The sequence below is a fragment of the Carassius gibelio genome, chromosome A20, assembly GCF_023724105.1.
Source record: "Carassius gibelio isolate Cgi1373 ecotype wild population from Czech Republic chromosome A20, carGib1.2-hapl.c, whole genome shotgun sequence".
In the NCBI taxonomy this organism is placed as follows: domain Eukaryota; kingdom Metazoa; phylum Chordata; class Actinopteri; order Cypriniformes; family Cyprinidae; genus Carassius; species Carassius gibelio.
In genome coordinates, this window is record NC_068390.1 from 17,057,518 (window position 1) to 17,078,357 (window position 20,840).

General features: G+C 36.4%; 3 protein-coding genes across 10 annotated transcripts; 2 read left to right on the forward strand and 1 right to left on the reverse strand.

Annotated features, from left to right (window-relative positions):
* Positions 1 to 549: 549 nt before the first annotated feature.
* On the reverse strand, positions 550 to 6,871 carry LOC127939057 (cell division cycle-associated protein 4-like). Of its 6 annotated transcripts, XM_052536056.1 has the most exons (5): positions 6,563 to 6,870; positions 6,172 to 6,329; positions 4,014 to 4,038; positions 3,491 to 3,577; positions 550 to 2,795 (listed from the first exon to the last, which is right to left on the reverse strand). In XM_052536056.1, exon 5 carries the CDS (start codon positions 2,785 to 2,787, stop codon positions 1,921 to 1,923), a length of 867 nt encoding a protein of 288 aa, XP_052392016.1. In that variant the 5' UTR covers positions 2,788 to 2,795; positions 3,491 to 3,577; positions 4,014 to 4,038; positions 6,172 to 6,329; positions 6,563 to 6,870; the 3' UTR covers positions 550 to 1,920. The 6 variants fall into 6 exon arrangements, with proteins under 6 accessions (XP_052392016.1, XP_052392013.1, XP_052392017.1 ...); XM_052536053.1 differs by lacking the exon at positions 6,172 to 6,329; XM_052536057.1 differs by lacking the exons at positions 3,491 to 3,577; positions 6,172 to 6,329 and having other exon boundaries at positions 6,563 to 6,871.
* Positions 6,872 to 7,526: 655 nt separating this feature from the next.
* On the forward strand, positions 7,527 to 15,538 carry LOC127939051 (uncharacterized). Of its 3 annotated transcripts, none has more exons than XM_052536042.1 (15): positions 7,535 to 8,285; positions 8,429 to 9,111; positions 10,152 to 10,247; positions 10,386 to 10,619; positions 10,735 to 10,894; positions 10,989 to 11,120; positions 12,999 to 13,094; positions 13,202 to 13,330; positions 13,430 to 13,531; positions 13,895 to 14,014; positions 14,172 to 14,264; positions 14,604 to 14,675; positions 14,768 to 14,872; positions 15,195 to 15,284; positions 15,378 to 15,538. In XM_052536042.1, the coding sequence occupies exons 2-15, from the start codon at positions 8,533 to 8,535 to the stop codon at positions 15,401 to 15,403; spliced, it is 2,034 nt and encodes a 677-aa protein (XP_052392002.1). In that variant the 5' UTR covers positions 7,535 to 8,285; positions 8,429 to 8,532; the 3' UTR covers positions 15,404 to 15,538. The 3 variants fall into 3 exon arrangements, with proteins under 3 accessions (XP_052392004.1, XP_052392002.1, XP_052392003.1); XM_052536043.1 differs by having other exon boundaries at positions 8,454 to 9,111; XM_052536044.1 differs by lacking the exon at positions 14,604 to 14,675 and having other exon boundaries at positions 7,527 to 8,285.
* A 587-nt stretch (positions 15,539 to 16,125) lies between these two features.
* LOC127939052 (E3 ubiquitin/ISG15 ligase TRIM25-like) lies at positions 16,126 to 20,782 on the forward strand. Its single transcript, XM_052536045.1, has 10 exons — positions 16,126 to 16,934; positions 17,034 to 17,129; positions 17,265 to 17,498; positions 17,885 to 18,044; positions 18,674 to 18,793; positions 18,894 to 18,989; positions 19,271 to 19,387; positions 19,522 to 19,617; positions 20,180 to 20,287; positions 20,471 to 20,782. The coding sequence occupies exons 1-10, from the start codon at positions 16,356 to 16,358 to the stop codon at positions 20,554 to 20,556; spliced, it is 1,692 nt and encodes a 563-aa protein (XP_052392005.1). The 5' UTR covers positions 16,126 to 16,355; the 3' UTR covers positions 20,557 to 20,782.
* Positions 20,783 to 20,840: the final 58 nt, after the last annotated feature.

The window sequence follows — 20,840 nt, forward strand, 5'->3', positions numbered from 1 at the left end:
TAATACAGTAGGTAAAACCTCCTCACATCTATGTGGGTTGGAAAATACAACATTTTCTGATATATTATCTAATAACATTTGCGCGCAAGCAGAGGGATTTAAACAGTACTGACGTTCATTTGAGTCATATCTGCTGACGTCACTTGCGTGAGCATTCGTTCCGTGGAGAATAAAACCTTGACGTTGATTTAGGAATGAAGGTCCTACTCTACGTTTGCTCTCTGGTAACATTTGAAGTTTTTCGCCTATTAATATATACATGTTTCCCTGTGATTATTAATGATCAATGTTTTCTTGCTGCATCAATTCCTCATTACATGGAAATAATCTAACACGATATCTTCAAACCAGTATAGAAAAATAAGTCGACATCAGAAACATGTCTTTACTTTATACCCAACTCAGTTACTGTGTTATCTTGCCCCTTCAAATGCCACACTTTATTCTCATTTCATTCAGACAAATATTCTCAATGCTCATTTATAGGCATTGATGACTAAATATGTTGACAGCTGAACTCCTTAATAGTTGATTGATTACACACACATGTTTGTTTTCATAAGTTGTACCTTTTATTAAAAAACGTTAAAAAAGCTACAGTGCTCATATAAAAGGTTTATACTCTATACTAGTTTAGGATCATAAAATAAACAACATCCTCTTCGAATTTAAGTGTGTGAGACAATGAAGAAGAAAACAATTATCAAAGTGTAATAACCTATAATTTTGCACAAATATTTATGCAAAAGTTTACTTTAGATAAAACCAAATAATATATACGTATGTAACAACTGAGGGGGAAATGTTGAGCAAAATAAAACCGTCTCTTGTTGACTGATACTTAATTGTAAAAAAAAAAAAAAGAATACTGTAATAAATGCATTTTAAACACTTAATGCGTATAAAGTGTGTTATGACACTCAATGCGTAGAACTAGACAAAATGCCTTCTCATTATGTGGGGTCTAGAGGACTAATAGACAGATACACTTGAGCCATTCACTAAAACAGTTCAACCAATTTAAAACAAATTAACCAATAATTGATGTAAAAAAAAACTTAAAGCACTAATTCTGTGACTGATTTACAATGAGCAAAAGGCATTTGTGAATCAGGCCTATTAAGTCCTCTAGAGTTAAAAAGCCACCCTGAGCTTGACCACGGCCAAAACTCACCATTTGCAGAAAATAAATTAAATAAATTAAGTCACAATATAAAATGAGTTGGCCCCATTATACTTCATTTGTTGATAAGACAAAATAAAATAACTTTGATGTTTAACAGCAAACATAACCTAAGGCTGAGCTGAACAGCCAACTGCAATCAAACCTTGATTAAAAAAAAAAATAAATACTTTGTGCAAATGAGCACATAAATGTAAAACATGCATCACTGTATACTTGGTGCCTTCTGTATGCTGTAGTACTGAATTAAGTTCCTTCAGTTTATGGATTATGATAAACAGAAAACTTGAGTTGTTGCACATAAGAATCTAATATCTTGGGTTAAAATTTTGTAGAACATGTACATAATGTACAGTGACATATTACAAGAAGAATCTATTGTAAAAAATATATTTATATACATTAAGACAATATTTTTTCCTCCTTATGAAAATATCCCAAACTTTACAACTTTTGTATACATCTTGTTCTGCTCTCCATAGTGTCATGAGTATAACAAATAAATTAAATAAAAAAACAGCATGTCTGGACAGACAAATACAGAGAAAAAAAAACATTAAAACATACAAAGGGTATGCAAATAAGAGGACTATGGTCAGCTCATAAAATCAAGGCCATCCTTCAAAAGATATCAACTCTTTTCCCTGAAAGGACTCCAGACTTTACTTGCTTTCCATAAGGAACAGAAAAGCCAGTAACTTTAAGACAAGTGTGTAAGTCTCTGAATAAGTTTGAGCCTATGAACCCACAATGATTTCCATTATGTGATCCAGTTCATTTAGATCAGAACGACAGTTTGGGGTGGACACTATTGAAGGGGAACTATGTGAAGGTGCCAAGCTGTCAAGGAGGTCATAAGGGCCCATCTTGGGTGCGCTCTGTATGCCGGTCAGCATGGTGTCCAGATCATAGTAGGAGGTGTCCACATCTGAGAACAGCTCCTCAAGAGCAGAGTCTGGCCCTGGGGAACTGTTTTTTATTTCAAATGTACCAAACACTTGCCCAATGGTCTTTGGACTCTCTGTGGAAGCCTCGTCCTCTGTGTCTAACTCGTCATCTTCTCCAGAACCAAGACTAGAGTCTTCAAGGACCTCTTCATCCCTCTCTACACCTCTGAGCTCACTCTTCTCCCAGCACTGGCCCATACGCCCTGTCAGGCACACATTGGAGACTGTATCGCTAACTGAAACTGAGCAGAGCGTCTCATCAGCTACCACCTCCTCTTCACGGCAACCTTCATAGCTGATGACAGAGAAGAGCTTAGGTTCTGCATCCTGCTCTCTTGATCTACAAAGGACCTCAGTGGCCACCAAGCGCTCAGAGGGACTTTGGCCTGCACTGCAGAATGCTTCAGCAACCATATGCCAGCTGCCATCATGGGTCATCTCCTCCTGAATCTGCCTGACCGTGTTGGCAATGAGAACCGAGCGGCAGAGGTTGGGCTCCACCAGCATGTGGCATAACTGCAGCTTAATGAGGGACATGTCCAGCAGTGACTGCCGTTGCAAGCTGTATGAAGATGCCACCCTGGCACCTACCAGGTTTTCGTCGGATGTCTCTTCATCACTATCGGAAAACTTACGCTTGGTGCCCTTGGAGAACATGTTTTAGCCTACAGGAAAGAAAAAGGGATAGAAATGGTCAGTTTACATTCATCCAGTTCTGTTCAAAGTCAATCCTGATCCTGTGTCTTAGATCTGTAAAAGTTTCACTTACGGTATATTTATGAAAAATGATAAATAATTATTGCAATAGCAGAACTACAATATAAAACCAATAGAAATGTCACTGTCAAAGAATAAATTGTGGGGAAAATCATTGTGAAAATAAAATTGAGTGCAATCAGCCTAACAATAAAAAAAAAAAAAAAATTGTATATATATATATATATATATATATATATATATATATATATACACACACATACACACACAACTAATCCAGAGTGAAATTATTCTTTTAGAACATTTAAATTATATCAAAATGTCTGCGCTATAGATATGTAGGTATGTACGTACATATGAATATATTTTAAAATAATATATTTTAAAATGGTAAGAGTCTAATATGGCCTATGAAAAATGTAACTGAAAATTATGTTAGCAGGAACACTCATTCATGGTCAATACACAACCACCTAAAGTATGCATTTTTAATGTAGATCTTTGCTCATGATGGGAATTTGAAGATTAATAAAGTAATCTACATTAATCACACTATATCAAATGACTCCATTTAGCTAATAAATTGTTGAAATTGTGCTTCAAGCCTCTGAATATGAATAAAAGTGGAGGTGAATGTATATACCCCAAAGAGAAAGTCTAAAGTGGAGAGCCACAGTACTGAGACGAGGACTCCCTGTCTCCGTGGCCAGCCAACCAGGGTTACAGGAGCCTAAAAGTAACAAACATGCATCCAGTATAGGAAAAAGACAAGACACCAACCAGCATGACAAAGCACATTATCAGTCACCACACTAGCTCTTGACCAACTGAGTGTTTGTGAGCGTTGGGAGGGGGCACAGGGACCTATGATCAGCTACAAATACTGGTGGGTAGGTGAAAGGTGGGAAAGACATAAGACGATAGCTAAACAATGGTAATGAGTTACATTTTACACATCAAACGCTATGCAAAACAAGCAAACCAACAAATCCATTGAGTGCACACAAAAACCACCACATGTATTGCAAAGTCATTTCATGTTAAGAGGGATGACTTAACATAATGGAGATGATTTGCTTGACAGTTAACCATCATCACAAACAAGAACTTTAAACCCATAACCAAACTGTTAACCAGTTATATTAAGGGCATGGTCGTGTGCCTACCTGAAGCATGGGTGACATCCCAGCACTGTTGAAAAAGAAAGTGCAAGCTGACACACATCTGCTGCAACTAAAACTACAACCAACATTTCGTACACCAGCACTGCATTCAGTTAATAATAGAGTGCCACAGGAACGAGTCTTAAAACCCGGAAATGAGTTAGGATTTTTGAACTTTGGGTTCTATCATCCCACAATCAGTGCGTTTTTAATTATATACCTGAAATAAAGTCTGGTTTACACAAGCTCAATATATTTCACATTTTATACTGCAACATAAAATCCCAGTAAAACCCCACTCAAGATTTTTTGAGCTTTTGTGTATCCTGAAAAAGCTCTAAAGCCGGGGTCATCAAACTCGGTCTTGCAGAGTCTAGCTCCAACCCTAATCAAACACACCTGAACCAGCTGATCAAGGTCTTACTGGGTATACCTGGAACTTCCAGGCAGGTATGTTGAGGCAAGTTGGAGTTAAACTCTGCAGGACATGGGCCCTCCAGGACCGAGTTTGGTGATCCCTGCTAGTAATGCAATGTCCAATTCATTTCCGCGAACCGGTTCTTTTCAGTTTAAAAAGCCAATTCATCGGTTTCTGACATCATCACGCAATAACATCTCTACACATTTCTTTTCTAACAAAATAGTGCAATGTTGTATCAATGAAAAATTAAAATAAGTAATCTATGACAACACACTGAAACATTCAAAAAAGAAAAGGTATGACCAATATTGACTAGCCTACAACTGACCAATACGGACTAGCCAACAAGTTGGATAAGATTCCTAAAAGTTTCACACCTACAGCACACATTACAGACATTGATGCACAAACACAGATATGTTCTACATGTCTACAGTATACAGAATGAATAAACCAGTCTCATAAATGCCTTGATTTCGCTTAAGCAACTTTAAATATAATATGCATGCACAATAAACTATTGTAAAATCTATTCACATAACTCGACAAAAAGGTTTTTGCAGGTTTTAATAAAATGTAAATTAATAATAAGCATCATAATAAGCATATTTCCAGTACGCGCTTCAAGCTTTCACAGTATCATCAACTCATTCATCAGAATCTTCGGTAATCCTCGGCTAACTTCGTCAAGGCTCATTTGGTTCTTGCTGAGACCTTGGTAATCCTCTGCAAACTTCGACAGTTGGTTGAACCAGCTCAATCGCTTCTTTCTGAGTTGGATGTGCTACTTCGGCTGTGCGTCCTGCGTCATCAGCCCGAAACTAAAGTTCGATGCAGTTCGACTTGAGAACCAGTTCAACTGGTTACTTCCTGAGAACTGGCTCAAAATGAAACTTTAGAGGCTGCCAGGGACATTAATAAAAAAGCATTCAGGCAAATATCTACAAGTTTTTTTACAGCCTGGTTTTGTATATAATTGTGCGCTTGTAAAATATTCTAACTCAAACTTTTCAAATTGTTGCCTTTAAAGATTTTAAAAATTGGCAGAAACTCAGTGGAGGTGACAGTGAAGTCATGCGACCGTGGTGTAACTTTGTTTGTTTATATTGTTCTTTTATTTTGTCCAATTACATTTAGACAGCAAAACTGATAAAAGTTGCGTTCATTTATGATTATTATGATGAGTGAAACACCTGAGAAGAATAAGCTTGCTTTTTTTTTTTTACTAGTTTCCAAAAAGTCAGCAGGAAAATCCTACCGGCTTTGTCAAGGGAACCAAAATTATGCTAACTTCTAGGTTAGCCTACAAAAAATATGTAGCACTCAATAAAGAGATTTTCAGGAGATCTCCATCAAGTATAACAGTTAAGAATTTGAGGAAACTGGAATTCTAAATTGCAAGATGTGATAAAACTTATCAAAATAATTGAATAATAATACATTTAATAAAAATTTTAAGAAACCAGTTAATAAATAAAAAAAAATACTCAAGAATCTGGAGTGTACTAAATCAAACTTCGAGCAAAGGGATGCGTAATTCATCACGTGACCGTCTCGTTCAGGCTCCACCCACACAGACTCACTCCCCCTCCCCCACCGCACTGACGTGGTCAAAAAGTGCGCTACCGGGTAAGTAACAAAATAAATAAAAACCAGTGAAATAAACAACACACAGACTCTAAATACGAGTGTTCGGTTGACAATAATCCACTAGTTAAATATTAAAAGGAGGTTACTCACAGACTCCCTGACATGCGAGACGGGGAAACAAAGGTATAAACCTCTCTTCCGAGACGACAAAGATGGAAGCCATTTTGATTTTTCAAACGGGTCCGCTGGCTAGTCAACTTCGCCTTGTTTATGGTCAACCCAAACAGCATCTGCAACTTTTCCAAACCCTTACCGTGTCGACAAAATACACGGGAGAGTGAAATATATTTTGGATACACACATACATGACATGCAAATAACAGGAGCGGCTAAACATGAACCGCACGCTCACTTCCGCAAACAAGCCACTTTTCGAAATCGACCGCGCGTTTAACCATCGCGGATCGAGATCATCTGAAGCGGTGCGACTAAATAATATATACTGTATTTAAGTCGCACGTCGCAATACACTTAGACTTACCTCGTGTTGTTCGTGTTCTGTGATGGTGAGCGTCATAAGCGTTTGTAGGCCGGGTTTAACAGTGAAGCTGCAGCTCCCTCGGCCTCGCCAGCACAGATTGAGAGGAGCAGCAGCTGCAGCAGTGAAGGGCCGATGGGGGCGGACCCCTGCCTCTTGATCGACAGCAGGACATCCAGGGACGGGGAGCCCCGAACAAAAGCGTCTGTGATTCTACATTGGGCCCCAACTTCAACAATGCACATCTTGTTTTCGAGGCATCTTAAAAATCAAATGGACACGCAAGAATTTATGATTTCACAAAGTACGCTACACACTGATATATTTATTTGTCTCATTTCTCAGCCATCCCCACAGCCCAAAGAAGAGTTTTTAATTGATGTAGATAACATTCAGAAAATAATTTACATTTGAAAGATTTACGTTTTATTCAAAGTTATATTGAAGGCAGTGTCAGATAGTAACTTTGTTATTAAGTAGGCCTAGCAATATTTGATTTTCTGGGGCATTTTTACATTTACGGCCGTTTTCTTTCCATGTATTGTAACAAATATAAACATTATTTTAAGGAAATTAACATAACTATTCATTAAAAATGGTTTCTGTATGCTGGGGTACACAGACATTTGAGAAGCTGGAGGTGATTTTGAAGGAGATAGAAACTAAAACTGAAAATAAAAATGCATAATTTTAGAAAAAAAATTGTAGGCCTATTATTTGATTCCTAATGTGATGGAAAGTGGCTGGAAGTGTTAAACAATTTGGTTAATAAAATCATATTTATTAATAATATTCAGTTACTTTTTTGACCACACATTTCATCACTCCCTTTTGCCATTCAATTACTAGGAGTGTAGTAAATGTTTTTGAAATATAGTTAAAAAGATGATTGTGTAAAGAAATTGTGTGCATGAATGTGACAGTATTCTGGGGGGGAAAAAACATCCCAGTTGTGACTTAAGATAAAATAAATGTCAAGTATTATACAGAATAACTAGTGTTTAAGTAATTAGGCAGGGACATTGTAAAGTACTCTCTGCCTTTAACTTAAGCTGTCTGGCATTTTCTAAAAACAACACAGTTTTCCGTATTGGGAAGTGAGTTTCTGACTTTCATTGCTATAATACTGTGAGATAAGTGCTTCTGTCTTCAATCGGTTCAAGTCCTATCAATGGGACTTTTCTTTATTTTCACCAATTTTGGGAATTTGCGTTTCTCCTCTAACTCAAGCTGTGTGTGTCCCTTTGGGCTCCATTTGTTCGACAACACACAATAGTACAGTCTTCTCAAATCAGATGACATTCTCTTAATTTCCTCGCTTAGCCTACCTAGAAAACATTAAACTGATGGTGGGAGAGAATTCTTCAGATCGATGCTAAGACTGAATGAGGTTGTCTATGCATGCATCTGTTATATGGTTCATGAGACCTGATCAAGATTTGTTATACTCTACTCAGTGTCTCCATCTGGTGGTTATCTACTAAAAGACACTATCGGAAATAAAAACACTCACTTTAGCTCTTCGCGATTACTCAGTCGCCCAGAATCACATTTTATACTTTCTATTTTATAAAATACAGGGTGTATTTTTTTTATGTCTGCACTCAAAACCATAACTTATTATTTATAACGACGAACTTTTCAAGCCATAAAATAGGTCAAAGGTCAAAGTTCCTCGAACATTTCCTGTCACCTCACTATGACGGACGCAACGAATTGTTATCAGGTAAATACAAAAAAATCCTTCAGTTCTGAATCTAAACTGTAATCATGTGTTGTTTGTGTCTTTCAGAATTATTATTAGCCTTTTATTATTATTTTTAATCAGTTTAAACACTAATTCTTTACTTTCACTTTTACTCTTTTTAGATTACACAACGAATTCTTTTTTCAGGTCTTTGATAAACACCTTTTTTTAAACGACAACTGCAAAACAGATCTTCAGTGTTGTTTTCGGGCGTGTTAGTAGAATAATGGCAGAAGCTATACCTCGAGATCACGACCAGTACAGCTGCTCAATATGTTTGGACTTGTTGAAGGATCCCGTGACAATTCCGTGTGGACATAGTTACTGCATGAGCTGTATTAACGAGTGCTGGAATACAAATGATCTGAACGGGATCTATAGATGTCCACAATGCAGACATGCCTTCAAAACAAAGCCTCCACTCAACAGAAGTACAGTGCTTGCTGAAATAATGGAGAAACTGAGGAGCACAGAGCTGCAAGTGTCAGAGTCTGCTCAAAGTCTTGCTGGACCTGGAGAGATTGCGTGTGATTTCTGTGCTGGAGAAATGATCAGAGCTGTCAAGTCTTGTCTGGAGTGTCGAGTCTCTTTCTGTGAAACACATGTACAACCCCACTATAATGTTCCTGCCCTGAAGAAACACAAGCTGGTGAAAGCTGCAGTCATTCCAGTCTGCCCCAGACATGACAAGCTCCTTGAGGTTTACTGTCGGACGGACCAGAAATGTGTCTGCATGCACTGCTTATTGGATGACCACAAGAGCCATGACACAGTGCCATCTACAATAGAGCGCAACGACAAACAGGTGAAGATGCCCATCTTTTTTTTTCTTTAATTACTTGTAAGGGCTGTCAATAGAATTATTTTTTGTGTAAGTGATTAATCGCACTCTTATCAAAAAATAAGAATAGGCAATTTAACACATTCATTTGCAGTATCCAGCAAACAATCGGTCTGAAGAGTAATTGAAACCAAATTTTTTTTCCTGCAAGCTTTTTTCAAAGTAAATTTAGATATTTGTCCAAAAAAAAGGACACCTATTGACTAATTGATACAAGGAGGTCTATAATTAATACATTTATGCACAACAAAGCACACATGAAAAACAGACAGTCACAGTGTTTAGTAGGCTATGCGTACAGTGCAACAGCATAGAGTTTGTTCACAATTATAAAAAGTTCAGTTGTGATACCGAACACGACCACATGAAGATGATGAAAAATTTCTAAACCAACCCCTGACTTTATATGCAGTAGGCCTGCACGGACCCATTCATTATGATTAAACACAGCAGCATACACATGACAAATCAAAACTTTTCCTGAATGTGTGTGGAAACAATGACAATGTACAGAAAAGTGTCTTTACATAAATACTATGTGCAACCACAGCGCACATTACAAAAATAGTTTGCATATCAATCAAACAGACTTGTGTCCGTGCTTACTATACAACACCTGATACCGCTCACCACAGTTTTCCTTACCTTGATTACAATATTCATTCTGCAAAACTTTACCAGTGAGATGTTGGTTTGTTTTATCCAGCCAAAAAGTTTGCATATCATTTGGCCTTACAGCAGTGGGATGTTTTGACAATCGGTTCAGCCTGTATTTTACACAGATTTTCAAATGACATAATTTTGCGTACTTTAGTCATTAATTTGCGTTTAATTATAAACCGTTAAGAATTTTGAATTAACCACATACTTTACATTATTAATCGAGCCGCATAATGCATAACTTTGACAGCTCTTCTCATATCGTTACATAACAAATAATAAAAAAATGCTATTAACAAATTATTTCAGTAATATTAAACAGACTGCGACTGATTTCCCCTTAGATCAAACTCACAGACACTCAAAAGAAAGTCAAGCAGACAATCCAGGCAAAAGAAAGAGAGCTGCAGGAGATGAATATGGACATCGCCTCCCATTCAGTAAGTTCTGATCTAAAACATATAACTTTCACACTTTTACAGAATGACTCTACATTTATCAGACACATGGTTAATCACTATCATGTTGGAGCTTGTGATTTGTATATAACATTTTTGTTTTGCTTTGGTTCTCCTCAGGATTCTGCGAAGAAGGCAGTGGAGAACAGTAAGAAAGTCTTCAGTGAATTAGTCAAATTAATTGAGAAAAAAGGCAATGAGGTGATCGAAAAGATAAAAGCTGAAGAAAAGGCTGATCTGGATCAAGGCACAAAGCTACAAAAGAAGCTGCAAGAGGAAATTACTGAGCTGAAGAAGAGGGAAGGAGTTCTAGAGGATCTTCTACAGACAGATGACAACATCCAATTTCTTCAGGTACAAACACTATAAGCAATATTATTATATTAGAAGCCAAAATTATAAGAAAAAGGACAGATATTGACAGTTCTTCTGAAATTTATATGAAGTTCTTGAATATTTTCCCCCACAGAATTATGAGTCTGTGTCCTCTTCATCTGGGACTGAAGAGTTGCCGAGTTTCTCATTTCAGCCGTACTGCTCTTTTGAGGACATAAGAAAACTCATATGTGAGCTTGCCGGGAGACTGGAGACTTCTTGCACGCAGGAAATAAGCAAAACAATTACTAAAGGTAAAGTAAAAAAATAATTTTTAATTAATGACTTCTTGTATCTAATTGTATTTGTGAGTGATGAAATGGTTTAATGTAATCTCTTTACTTTTAGTTTCAGATTTGTCGGCAAAAAGGCCTACAATTGAGATTGTAGTTGGAGACAGAGTCCGTGTGAAGCCGTCTGTTGTTACTCCAACACACAAATGGGGATCGGTTACTCAATTTAGCATTGGTGTTGTCAAAAGTGAGAGCACTGATTGATATTGATTTGTATTTATATTAGGCATGAAGATTCCTGTTATTTACCACAGTTAGTAAAATTATATATATATATATATATATATATATATATATATATATATACACACACACACAGACACATATATATATACAGTCTTGTTCAAAATAATAGCAGTACAATGTGACTAACCAGAATAATCAAGGTTTTTAGTATATTTTTTATTGCTACGTGGCAAACAAGTTACCAGTAGGTTCAGTAGATTCTCAGAAAACAAACAAGACCCAGCATTCATGATATGCACGCTCTTAAGGCTGTGCAATTGGGCAATTAGTTGAAAGGGGTGTGTTCAAAAAAATAGCAGTGTCTACCTTTGACTGTACAAACTCAAAACTATTTTGTACAAACATTTTTTTTTCTGGGATTTAGCAATCCTGTGAATCACTAAACTAATATTTAGTTGTATGACCACAGTTTTTTAAAACTGCTTGACATCTGTGTGGCATGGAGTCAACCAACTTGTGGCACCTCTCAGCTGTTATTCCACTCCATGATTCTTTAACAACATTCCACAATTCATTCACATTTCTTGGTTTTGCTTCAGAAACAGCATTTTTGATATCACCCCACAAGTTCTCAATTGGATTAAGGTCTGGAGATTGGGCTGGCCACTCCATAACATTAATTTTGTTGGTTTGAAACCAAGACTTTGCCCGTTTACTAGTGTGTTTTGGGTCATTGTCTTGTTGAAACAACCATTTCAAGGGCATGTCCTCTTCAGCATAGGGCAACATGACCTCTTCAAGTATTTTAACATATGCAAACTGATCCATGATCCCTGGTATGCGATAAATAGGCCCAACACCATAGTAGGAGAAACATGCCCATATCATGATGCTTGCACCTCCATGCTTCACTGTCTTCACTGTGTACTGTGGCTTGAATTCAGAGTTTGGGGGTCGTCTCACAAACTGCCTGTGGCCCTTGGACCCAAAAAGAACAATTTTACTCTCATCAGTCCACAAAATGTTCCTCCATTTCTCTTTAGGCCAGTTGATGTGTTCTTTGGCAAATTGTAACCTCTTCTGCACATGCCTTTTTTTTAACAGAGGGACTTTGCGGGGGATTCTTGAAAATAGATTAGCTTCACACAGACGTCTTCTAACTGTCACAGTACTTACAGGTAACTCCAGACTGTCTTTGATCATCCTGGAGGTGATCATTGGCTGAGCCTTTGCCATTCTGGTTATTCTTCTATCCATTTTGATGGTTGTCTTCCGTTTTCTTCCACGTCTCTCTGGTTTTGCTCTCCATTTTAAGGCATTGGAGATCATTTTAGCTGAACAGCCTATCATTTTTTGCACCTCTTTATAGGTTTTCCCCTCTCTAATCAACTTTTTAATCAAAGTACGCTGTTCTTCTGAACAATGTCTTGAACGACCCATTTTCCTCAGCTTTCAAATGCATGTTCAACAAGTGTTGGCTTCATCCTTAAATAGGGGCCACCTGATTCACACCTGTTTCTTCACAAAATTGATGACCTCAGTGATTGAATGCCACACTGCTATTTTTTTGAACACACCCCTTTTAACTAATTCAACTAATTGCCCAATTGCACAGCCTTAAGAGCGTGCATATCATGAATGCTGGGTCTCATTTGTTTTCTGAGAATCTACTGAACCTACTGGTAACTTGTTTTGCACGTAGCAATAAAAAATATACGAAAAACCTTGATTATTCTGGTTAGTCACATTGTACTGCTATTATTTTGAACAAGACTGTATATAAAACTATAGTTTCACTTAACGTCTATAGTACCACAGAATGTGATAGTTACCATTACTGATTTTTATTTTATTTTTTGATTTTTTTTTACTTCTGCAGAAATTCAGGGCAATTTGTTGACGGTAGATTTCCCCGAACAAAGAAACTGGACTGGTGTAGTTTCAGAAATGGAGCGTGTGACCAGTGCTGGTTCAAGTAATTTACCTTATTCATCAAAAAAAAAAAATAAATATGTAGAACATCTGACTTCTAAAACATTACACATTTCATCTTTGCAGTTTATAATATTTTACTTGTTTCAGATTTGTCAACCAAAAATGATCCATTCAACATCAAAGTTGGAGACAAAGTCAGAGTGAAACCTTCAGTTATTACCCCAAAACATAACTGGGGTAGAAACGTCACTCATAAGAGTGTGGGTGTGGTGAAAGGCAAGATCTGGATTGTTTCCCTCATATACTGTAAATAATTTGTTATAAAGCAATTCTCACTAAACAACCGGTGTTAATATGAACTTGTTCTCTGTTTAGACATTAAAAGCGATGGCAGTGTGGTTGTTGACTTCCCTGGACATGCAAACTGGAAAGGAATTCTCACTGAAATGGAGCAAGTAACTGATGATGATGAGATTGGTAAATAAATACATGTTTTAAGTAGCAACATCAGCAGAAACATTCTTAAAAAATAAGATTCATATTAAAGTTTCTATGACAAAGATACCATGGAAGAATCATGTTATCTTAGTATGAATAATATTTTAATAATATAAAGGACCTTCTGTGCAATGGAAAGATTTCATGGATGTTAATGGTACACCATCAATGTCTTTATTTTTAAGAGTGAATATGACTCTAAGCAGTACATATCTAAAGAGTCTATTTTAATAAAACAGTTGTCCTTTTGTAGAATGAGGCACAAAATGTTTAAAACAACCAAATTTGATCAATGAGAGAATAATCAATGAGAGTCTTCCATCAAACACTGTGACATTTCAGGACCTTCAAGTCTGGACTCCAGTATTAAGATTGGAGACCAAGTTCGTGTGAAGTCATCTGTTGTTACTCCAACACACAAATGGGGAGCAATCACTCACAAAAGCATAGGTGTTGTAAAAAGTAAGAGCACTGAGTTTCATAACTTACATTAATCATATAAATGTCTGAAAATTATGAATGTTGGAAGAAATGATTATAGTCTCACTGAATGCCTGTTACCACAGAGTGAGAAAAAGCAGCATACTTAACATTAATGGTTTGTTTTTAATGTTTGCAGAAATTCAGGGCGAGTCTTTGACTGTAGATTTCCCTGAGCAAAAAAACTGGACCGGTATCATTTCAGAAATGATTGTGGCCAGCACTGGTCCAGGTAATTTGTTTTGTATTTAAAGACATAATCATTTAAATAATTGCAGATAGTTTCTTAGCTGCGTATTAAGATTGGAGACGAAGTTTGTGTGAAGCCATCTGGAGTTACACCAACACACAAATGGGCAGCATTCACTCACAAAAGCATTGGTGTAGTCAAAAGTGAGAGCACTGACTGACCGGCAATGATTTCATTATTAACATTATGCATTTCTCATGAATTGTGTTTTTTCCAGAATAAATTGAATGATGATTGAATATTTTTTGTAGGCTCACTGTGTGCCACAGAGTGAGAAAATAGGACATTTGTTTATTAAAAAAAATAATTTTATTTCTTCAGATATTCTGAATCAGTCTTTGAATGTAGATTCAAATTTTTCCGAAATGGAGATTGTGACCATTGCTGATTTAGGTAATCTTCCCATACAATTTTTTTGTAGATTGAAGTGAAAATGAGTTTTGTATAATCTTAATTTTTATATTTGGTAACAAAAATTTTTTCAGTTGACATCAAGGTGGGAGACAGAGTCCGAGTGAAATCTTCAATAATTACTCCAAAACACAACTGGGGTGGACATGTCACACACAAGAGTGTTGGTGTGGTAAAAGGCAAGATCTGTGTATTTTTCTCAAAGAACAAACTTGAATAGACTACTTTATTATATTTATCATATACACTGGCAGTCAAAAGTTTGGAATAAGTACGATTTTTTGTGTTTTTTTCTTTTCTTTTTAAAGACGTCTCTTATGTTCACCAAGCTGCATTTATTTTATGAAAAATACAGTAATATTGTGAAATATTTTTACAATTTAAAATTTTTTTTTTGCTATTTTAATATATTTTATTGTACACAGTATATTAACATTTAGTATTGACAGAGTTGCTCTTGGAAGTGATGTATTTTAAGTGGCTGTCCTCTCATCTGGCTAGATATCAAATCTGAGGATGTGATCGTGGATTTTCCAAAACACAAAGGCTGGAAAGGCATTCTTTCTGAGATGGAGTTGGTAAACGACTCAGGTCAGTTACTTTCACATGTGTTTTTTCCCCTGAATTAGTTTTTGTTCCCACCAACATGCAACCAAAATCTTTAGCCTTTCTGTTTTTTTACAGACACTGGCATTTCAGGATCCCCCTAGATCGTGAGGATGTGACTGTGGACGTCGCTGCTTAGCATTTGCTTTTGCGAATGAGCTTCCACTTAAACTTGCCAATGTCTTTATTTTTAAGTTTGTAGTCATGTGAACATGAAAAAAATAAATTGAAAAAACATACACTTGCGGATTCAGTCTTATGGTTTTCATACTGGTGTCCTTCACAGCAAAGGAGAGATATTATGAAAGAAGTTTACTTAAATGGTTCTTTTCCTTCAAATTCATTTGCATTTTGTGTCTTCCATTTGTGTCATGGATAATTGCATCACAATTTATAAGCTACAGCATGTGTGCTGCAGTTTCAAAGAATCTTTCTACATGTATACTGTAGACACTGATTTTAATCAACTATATATATATATATATATTCTCTTTTGAGTGAATTAAATAAATAGCACTGGTATTCAACCATTGTTGCTAAAGAGTAGGCATGTGTGTATACATATTGGCCTACAAGTATCTGTGGCTCTTGTTTGGTATATTTCTTCCTAGCTGAGTTTGTTTCAATTAAAGCATCATGACAAGCTAATTATTTTTATAGAAGAACATATTGTGTTGACCAATCAGTTCAGTTCGAGTTTCAGGTTCGACAGAACTACATTACCCAACAGGCTTTGTGGCTGCCTGACTAAAACGCGTCCGGTTTTTGTCAGAAAAACTACGAGGTGTCTCCGTCTAATGGTGATACTGAAAACCCAAACATTCACACGGCAACATTCAAAGATCTACGACTAAAACTTAAAGCACACCAGTCTCTGTTACGATGAAAATACAAAACATTTTTTTTACCCTTCCCAACTTACATAAGTTCTTACATTTGTATCACTGTGTTTGTATATATTATGATGAATCGTTCCTTACTTTCACTTTCACTCCTACATTTATACCTTCACTTGCATCCATGGTTCTTTACTAACACGAGGAGATTTTACCAGACATGGCAGAAGCTATACCTCGAGATCACGACCAGTACAGCTGCTCAATATGTTTGGACTTGTTGAAGGATCCCGTGACAATTCCGTGTGGACATAGTTACTGCATGAGCTGTATTAACGAGTGCTGGAATACAAATGATCTGAACGGGATCTATAGATGTCCACAATGCAGACATGCCTTCAAAACAAAGCCTCCACTCAACAGAAGTACAGTGCTTGCTGAAATAATGGAGAAACTGAGGAGCACAGAGCTGCAAGTGTCAGAGTCTGCTCAAAGTCTTGCTGGACCTGGAGAGATTGCGTGTGATTTCTGTGCTGGAGAAATGATCAGAGCTGTCAAGTCTTGTCTGGAGTGTCGAGTCTCTTTCTGTGAAACACATGTACAACCCCACTATAATGTTCCTGCCCTGAAGAAACACAAGCTGGTGAAAGCTGCAGTCATTCCAGTCTGCCCCAAACATGACAAGCTCCTCGAGGTTTACTGTCGGACGGACCAGAAATGTGTCTGCATGCACTGCTTATTGGATGACCACAAGAGCCATGACACAGTGCCATCTACAATAGAGCGCAACGAGAAACAGGTGAAGATGCCCATCTTTTTTTTCTTTGATGACCCAACTTAACTTAATTACAAAATGCTTTTGATAAATGTTTTCCGACTGCGACTGATTTGCCCTTAGATCAAACTCACAGACACTCAAAAGAAAGTCAAGCAGACAATCCAGGCAAAAGAAAAAGAGCTGCAGAAAATGAATATGGACATCGCCTACCATTCAGTAAGTTCTGATCTAAAACATATAACTTTCACACTTTTACAGAATGACTCTACATTTATCAGACACATGGTTAATCACTATCATGTTGGAGCCTGCGATTTGTCTATAACATTTTTGTTTTGCTTTGGTTCTTAGGATTCTGCAAAGAAGGCAGTGGAGAACAGTAAGAAAGTGTTCGGGGAATTAGTCAAATTAATTGAGAAAAAAGGCAATGAGGTGATTGAAAAGATAAAAGTTGCAGAAAAGGCTGATCTGGATCAAGGCACAAAGCTACAAAAGAAGCTGCAAGAGGAAATTACTGAGCTGAAGAAGAGGGAAGGAGTTCTAGAGGATCTTCTACAGACAGATGATAACATCCAATTTCTTCAGGTACACTTTGCTTTAAGCGAAATATTTAAGACTATCAAGAGTTATACATTAAATGGTCTCTGTGGTACTTGATTCTGATTGGTCTATGGTGGCATTCATCAGTCAGATATTTCCTAATATTTGCTGTCGATTGGCAAAGCTGTATACCAGCCTGCTCATCTGGGTAACTGAAACAGGTGTTATTTTCATGTCTCTTTTTTTCACACAAATGCAACTGCCATATTTCATCTCAGTTATCAGTTTTAATGAAAATGGCCTTGGACGACTTCATTATTATTACTGTATTATTGTTACAGTTGCTGTTAAAATGTTCTACACGTTGCACTTTTTTAAGTGTTGTATATAACACAGTAGAAAACACTAATCTGGACTGAACTTTTCTGCAGAATTTTGAGTCTGTGTCCTCTTCTTCTGGGTCTGATGGCTTCCCCAGTCACTCTTTTAAGCCTTGCTGCCCTTATCCAGATGTAAACAATCTTGTTTGTGAACTTAAAAAGCAGCTGGAGACTATTTTCAACCAAGAAATAAATGAAACTGTTCAAAAAGGTAAGAGTTACTAAAAGTTACTTCCACTTGTTGTATTGGATTGTACCTCTGAGTGATGAAATATTCCTATATGTTTTACCAGTTTAAGATCTGGCCATAAATAACAATCAAGTCTTCATTCAGGTTGGAGACAGAGTCAGAGTGAAACCTTCCATTAAAACCCCAAAATATGATTGGGGTAGCACTGTCACACATAAGAGTGTGGGAGTAGTAAAAGGCAAGATCTGTGTTATTCTCATAAACACAAACGGTACATTATGCTGCAAAACATCACAAACTAGTATGTGCAGCACTCACATTTGCATGTTCTTCTTTTATATATTAAAAGTGATAATTGTTTGGTCATTGACTTTCCTGGATTTGCAAGCTGGAGAGGACTTATTTCTGAAATTGAGCCAGTAACTGATGATGATGACAGTGGTAAATATACAAAACAGAAATAAAATGTTTCCTCATCTAATTAGTAAAAATCAGATAAGGCCTTGTTTGTATAAAGATTTTTGCTGCAGAAATTTGACATTTACATACTTGAGGATACCATACTCTTTTAACCCAGCTGTTTATCTACAGAGTGAAACATCTGAGACTGCCACAGAGGAAATTCATAAGATATGATTCTGTTCTTTCAGGATCTTTAAAGCTCAACTGCAATATTAAAATAGGAGACAAGGTCTGTGTGAAGCCATCTGTAGAAACGCCCAAATATCTCTGGGGTTCAGTCAGCCATAAAAGCATTGGCAGTGTCATAAGTAAGGACATCATCTGTTGTGATCTGACAGATTGAAACAGTTATTGTTACAATCACTCATTTAGATAATAATAAGATAATAAAAGATTTCCTTTCTCTAGATGTGCAGGGTGAGTCTGTGACAGTAAATTTCCCTGAGCAGGAAGGTTGGATTGGTGACGTTTCTGAAATGGAGCTTGTAGTCAGTGCTGATTTAGGTATTAATAACTGAATAATTAAATCAATAGTAAAATGTATATAACATATGTATTTTTAGATGCTTGAATGTGTTTCAAACAATTACTTTGTTATATGGCATTTTAATAATTCATCACCACGCACTCAGTGTGTGCCTGTTTTAAGTACATGGTCCAGGCATTGATTTAATAGAGATTATTTTCATAGTATATTTTTGCACAATATAGATGAATGACAATATCTTCAAGATTCTAGGTGTAATGTAATAGCTCTATGCTTAATGAGTAACACTACTTCTTAGGGTTCCCCAGTCATGCCTACTTCAAGACAGGAAACAGAGTCAGGGTGAAATCTTCAGTGAAAGATCCAAAACATGGATGGGGATCAGTCACTCACAACAGCATCGGTGTCATTAAAAGTAAAGACACTCAGCATCTTTCTCTGATTTTACTCATTCAAATGCATTGCGAGATACCTGTAAATGAAATTAAACACAATCATTTACACATCAATTGATGTTGGGGTTATTAATGACTTTCTGATCTTCGGCAGGAATTCAGGGCGAGTCTTTGACTGTGGAATTCCCAGAGCAGACGGATTGGACTGGTATCGCTTCAGAAATGGAACTCATAAATGGTGATTTTTCAGGTAATTTGATGGATATTAGGACATTATTAAACAAAAACCTGTAAAAAAACAAAAAATAAACAATTGGCAGCATATTATTATATGTTTATTTTAGACAAAATTGTTGGTTAAACATGAAATGTATCATTCCATATGTAATTCATTATTAACGTGCTATGGTTAACTGACTCTGTTTATTATCTCTGTAAAATCTGCAATTGCATGTATTCCAGTGCTATTTTAGTATCATAAATATATTATTATATTTTTTGATTATATATTTCAAATTAGTTTTTTTCTGATTTGCATTTCACTTTAGATAATGTTTTAGTAATTTTGTTGCTACTTTTTTATTTTTTTGTGTTTTCTTTATATAGTTTTTATTATTTTGATTTGAGTTTGAGTTTATTTTACTTTAGTTAACTTTTTAGTAACTTTTTTTTAAGTAAATTTTTATTTTTCACAGAGCAACAATTTTTTTAATGGTTTGAATTTTTGTTTACATTTTATTTTACTGTACTAACCCTGACCCATTCCTCCATGACTTTAAAACTGACATTGCAAATATTTCTTTATAATTCAGAGGTGCTCAGTTTAAGGCCTGGAGTGAGGGTCCATGTTAAACCCACCATCAGAACTCCAGCACATGGCTGGGGAAGTGTCACCAAGGACAGCATTGGAGTGGTCGTAGGCAAGTGTTATTAGCAAGTTAGCATCACCTGAAGAACTACAGTATTAAATCACAGCTAACATTTTCTACCAGTTTCATAAGAGTCAGTTACATTTTCTCAGAATATAGACAATAGATAATCACCAAATACATAATTGTCAAAGGATATCAGTAACAATGTCTTTCTTCCCAATGTCTTAACAGCTATAGATGGAACCAAAGTGACTGTGAACTTTCCTGAACAGTTTAGTTGGACTGGCATTGTCTCAGAGATGGAGGCTGTACCTTAATAATGATACACAGCATCCAGGAGCTGTTCACTGTATGTACACTGCAAAAGGGTTAAGAATATAGATTATGTTTAGGGCTAATGAGTTTGATCTTAACACCAGGGTTTAATGCACAGATTAAAAATGCCCACTGGGACCCACTCAAAGAACCTATTTTAACTGTGAAACATAGTTATTACATAAACAAGATTGCATGCAAAAGGTATGTATACACCAGCGTAATATATATATGCTAGTATGTATGCTGATACAGCCCATCCCTTGAGTGTGTTTCTTATTTTCTT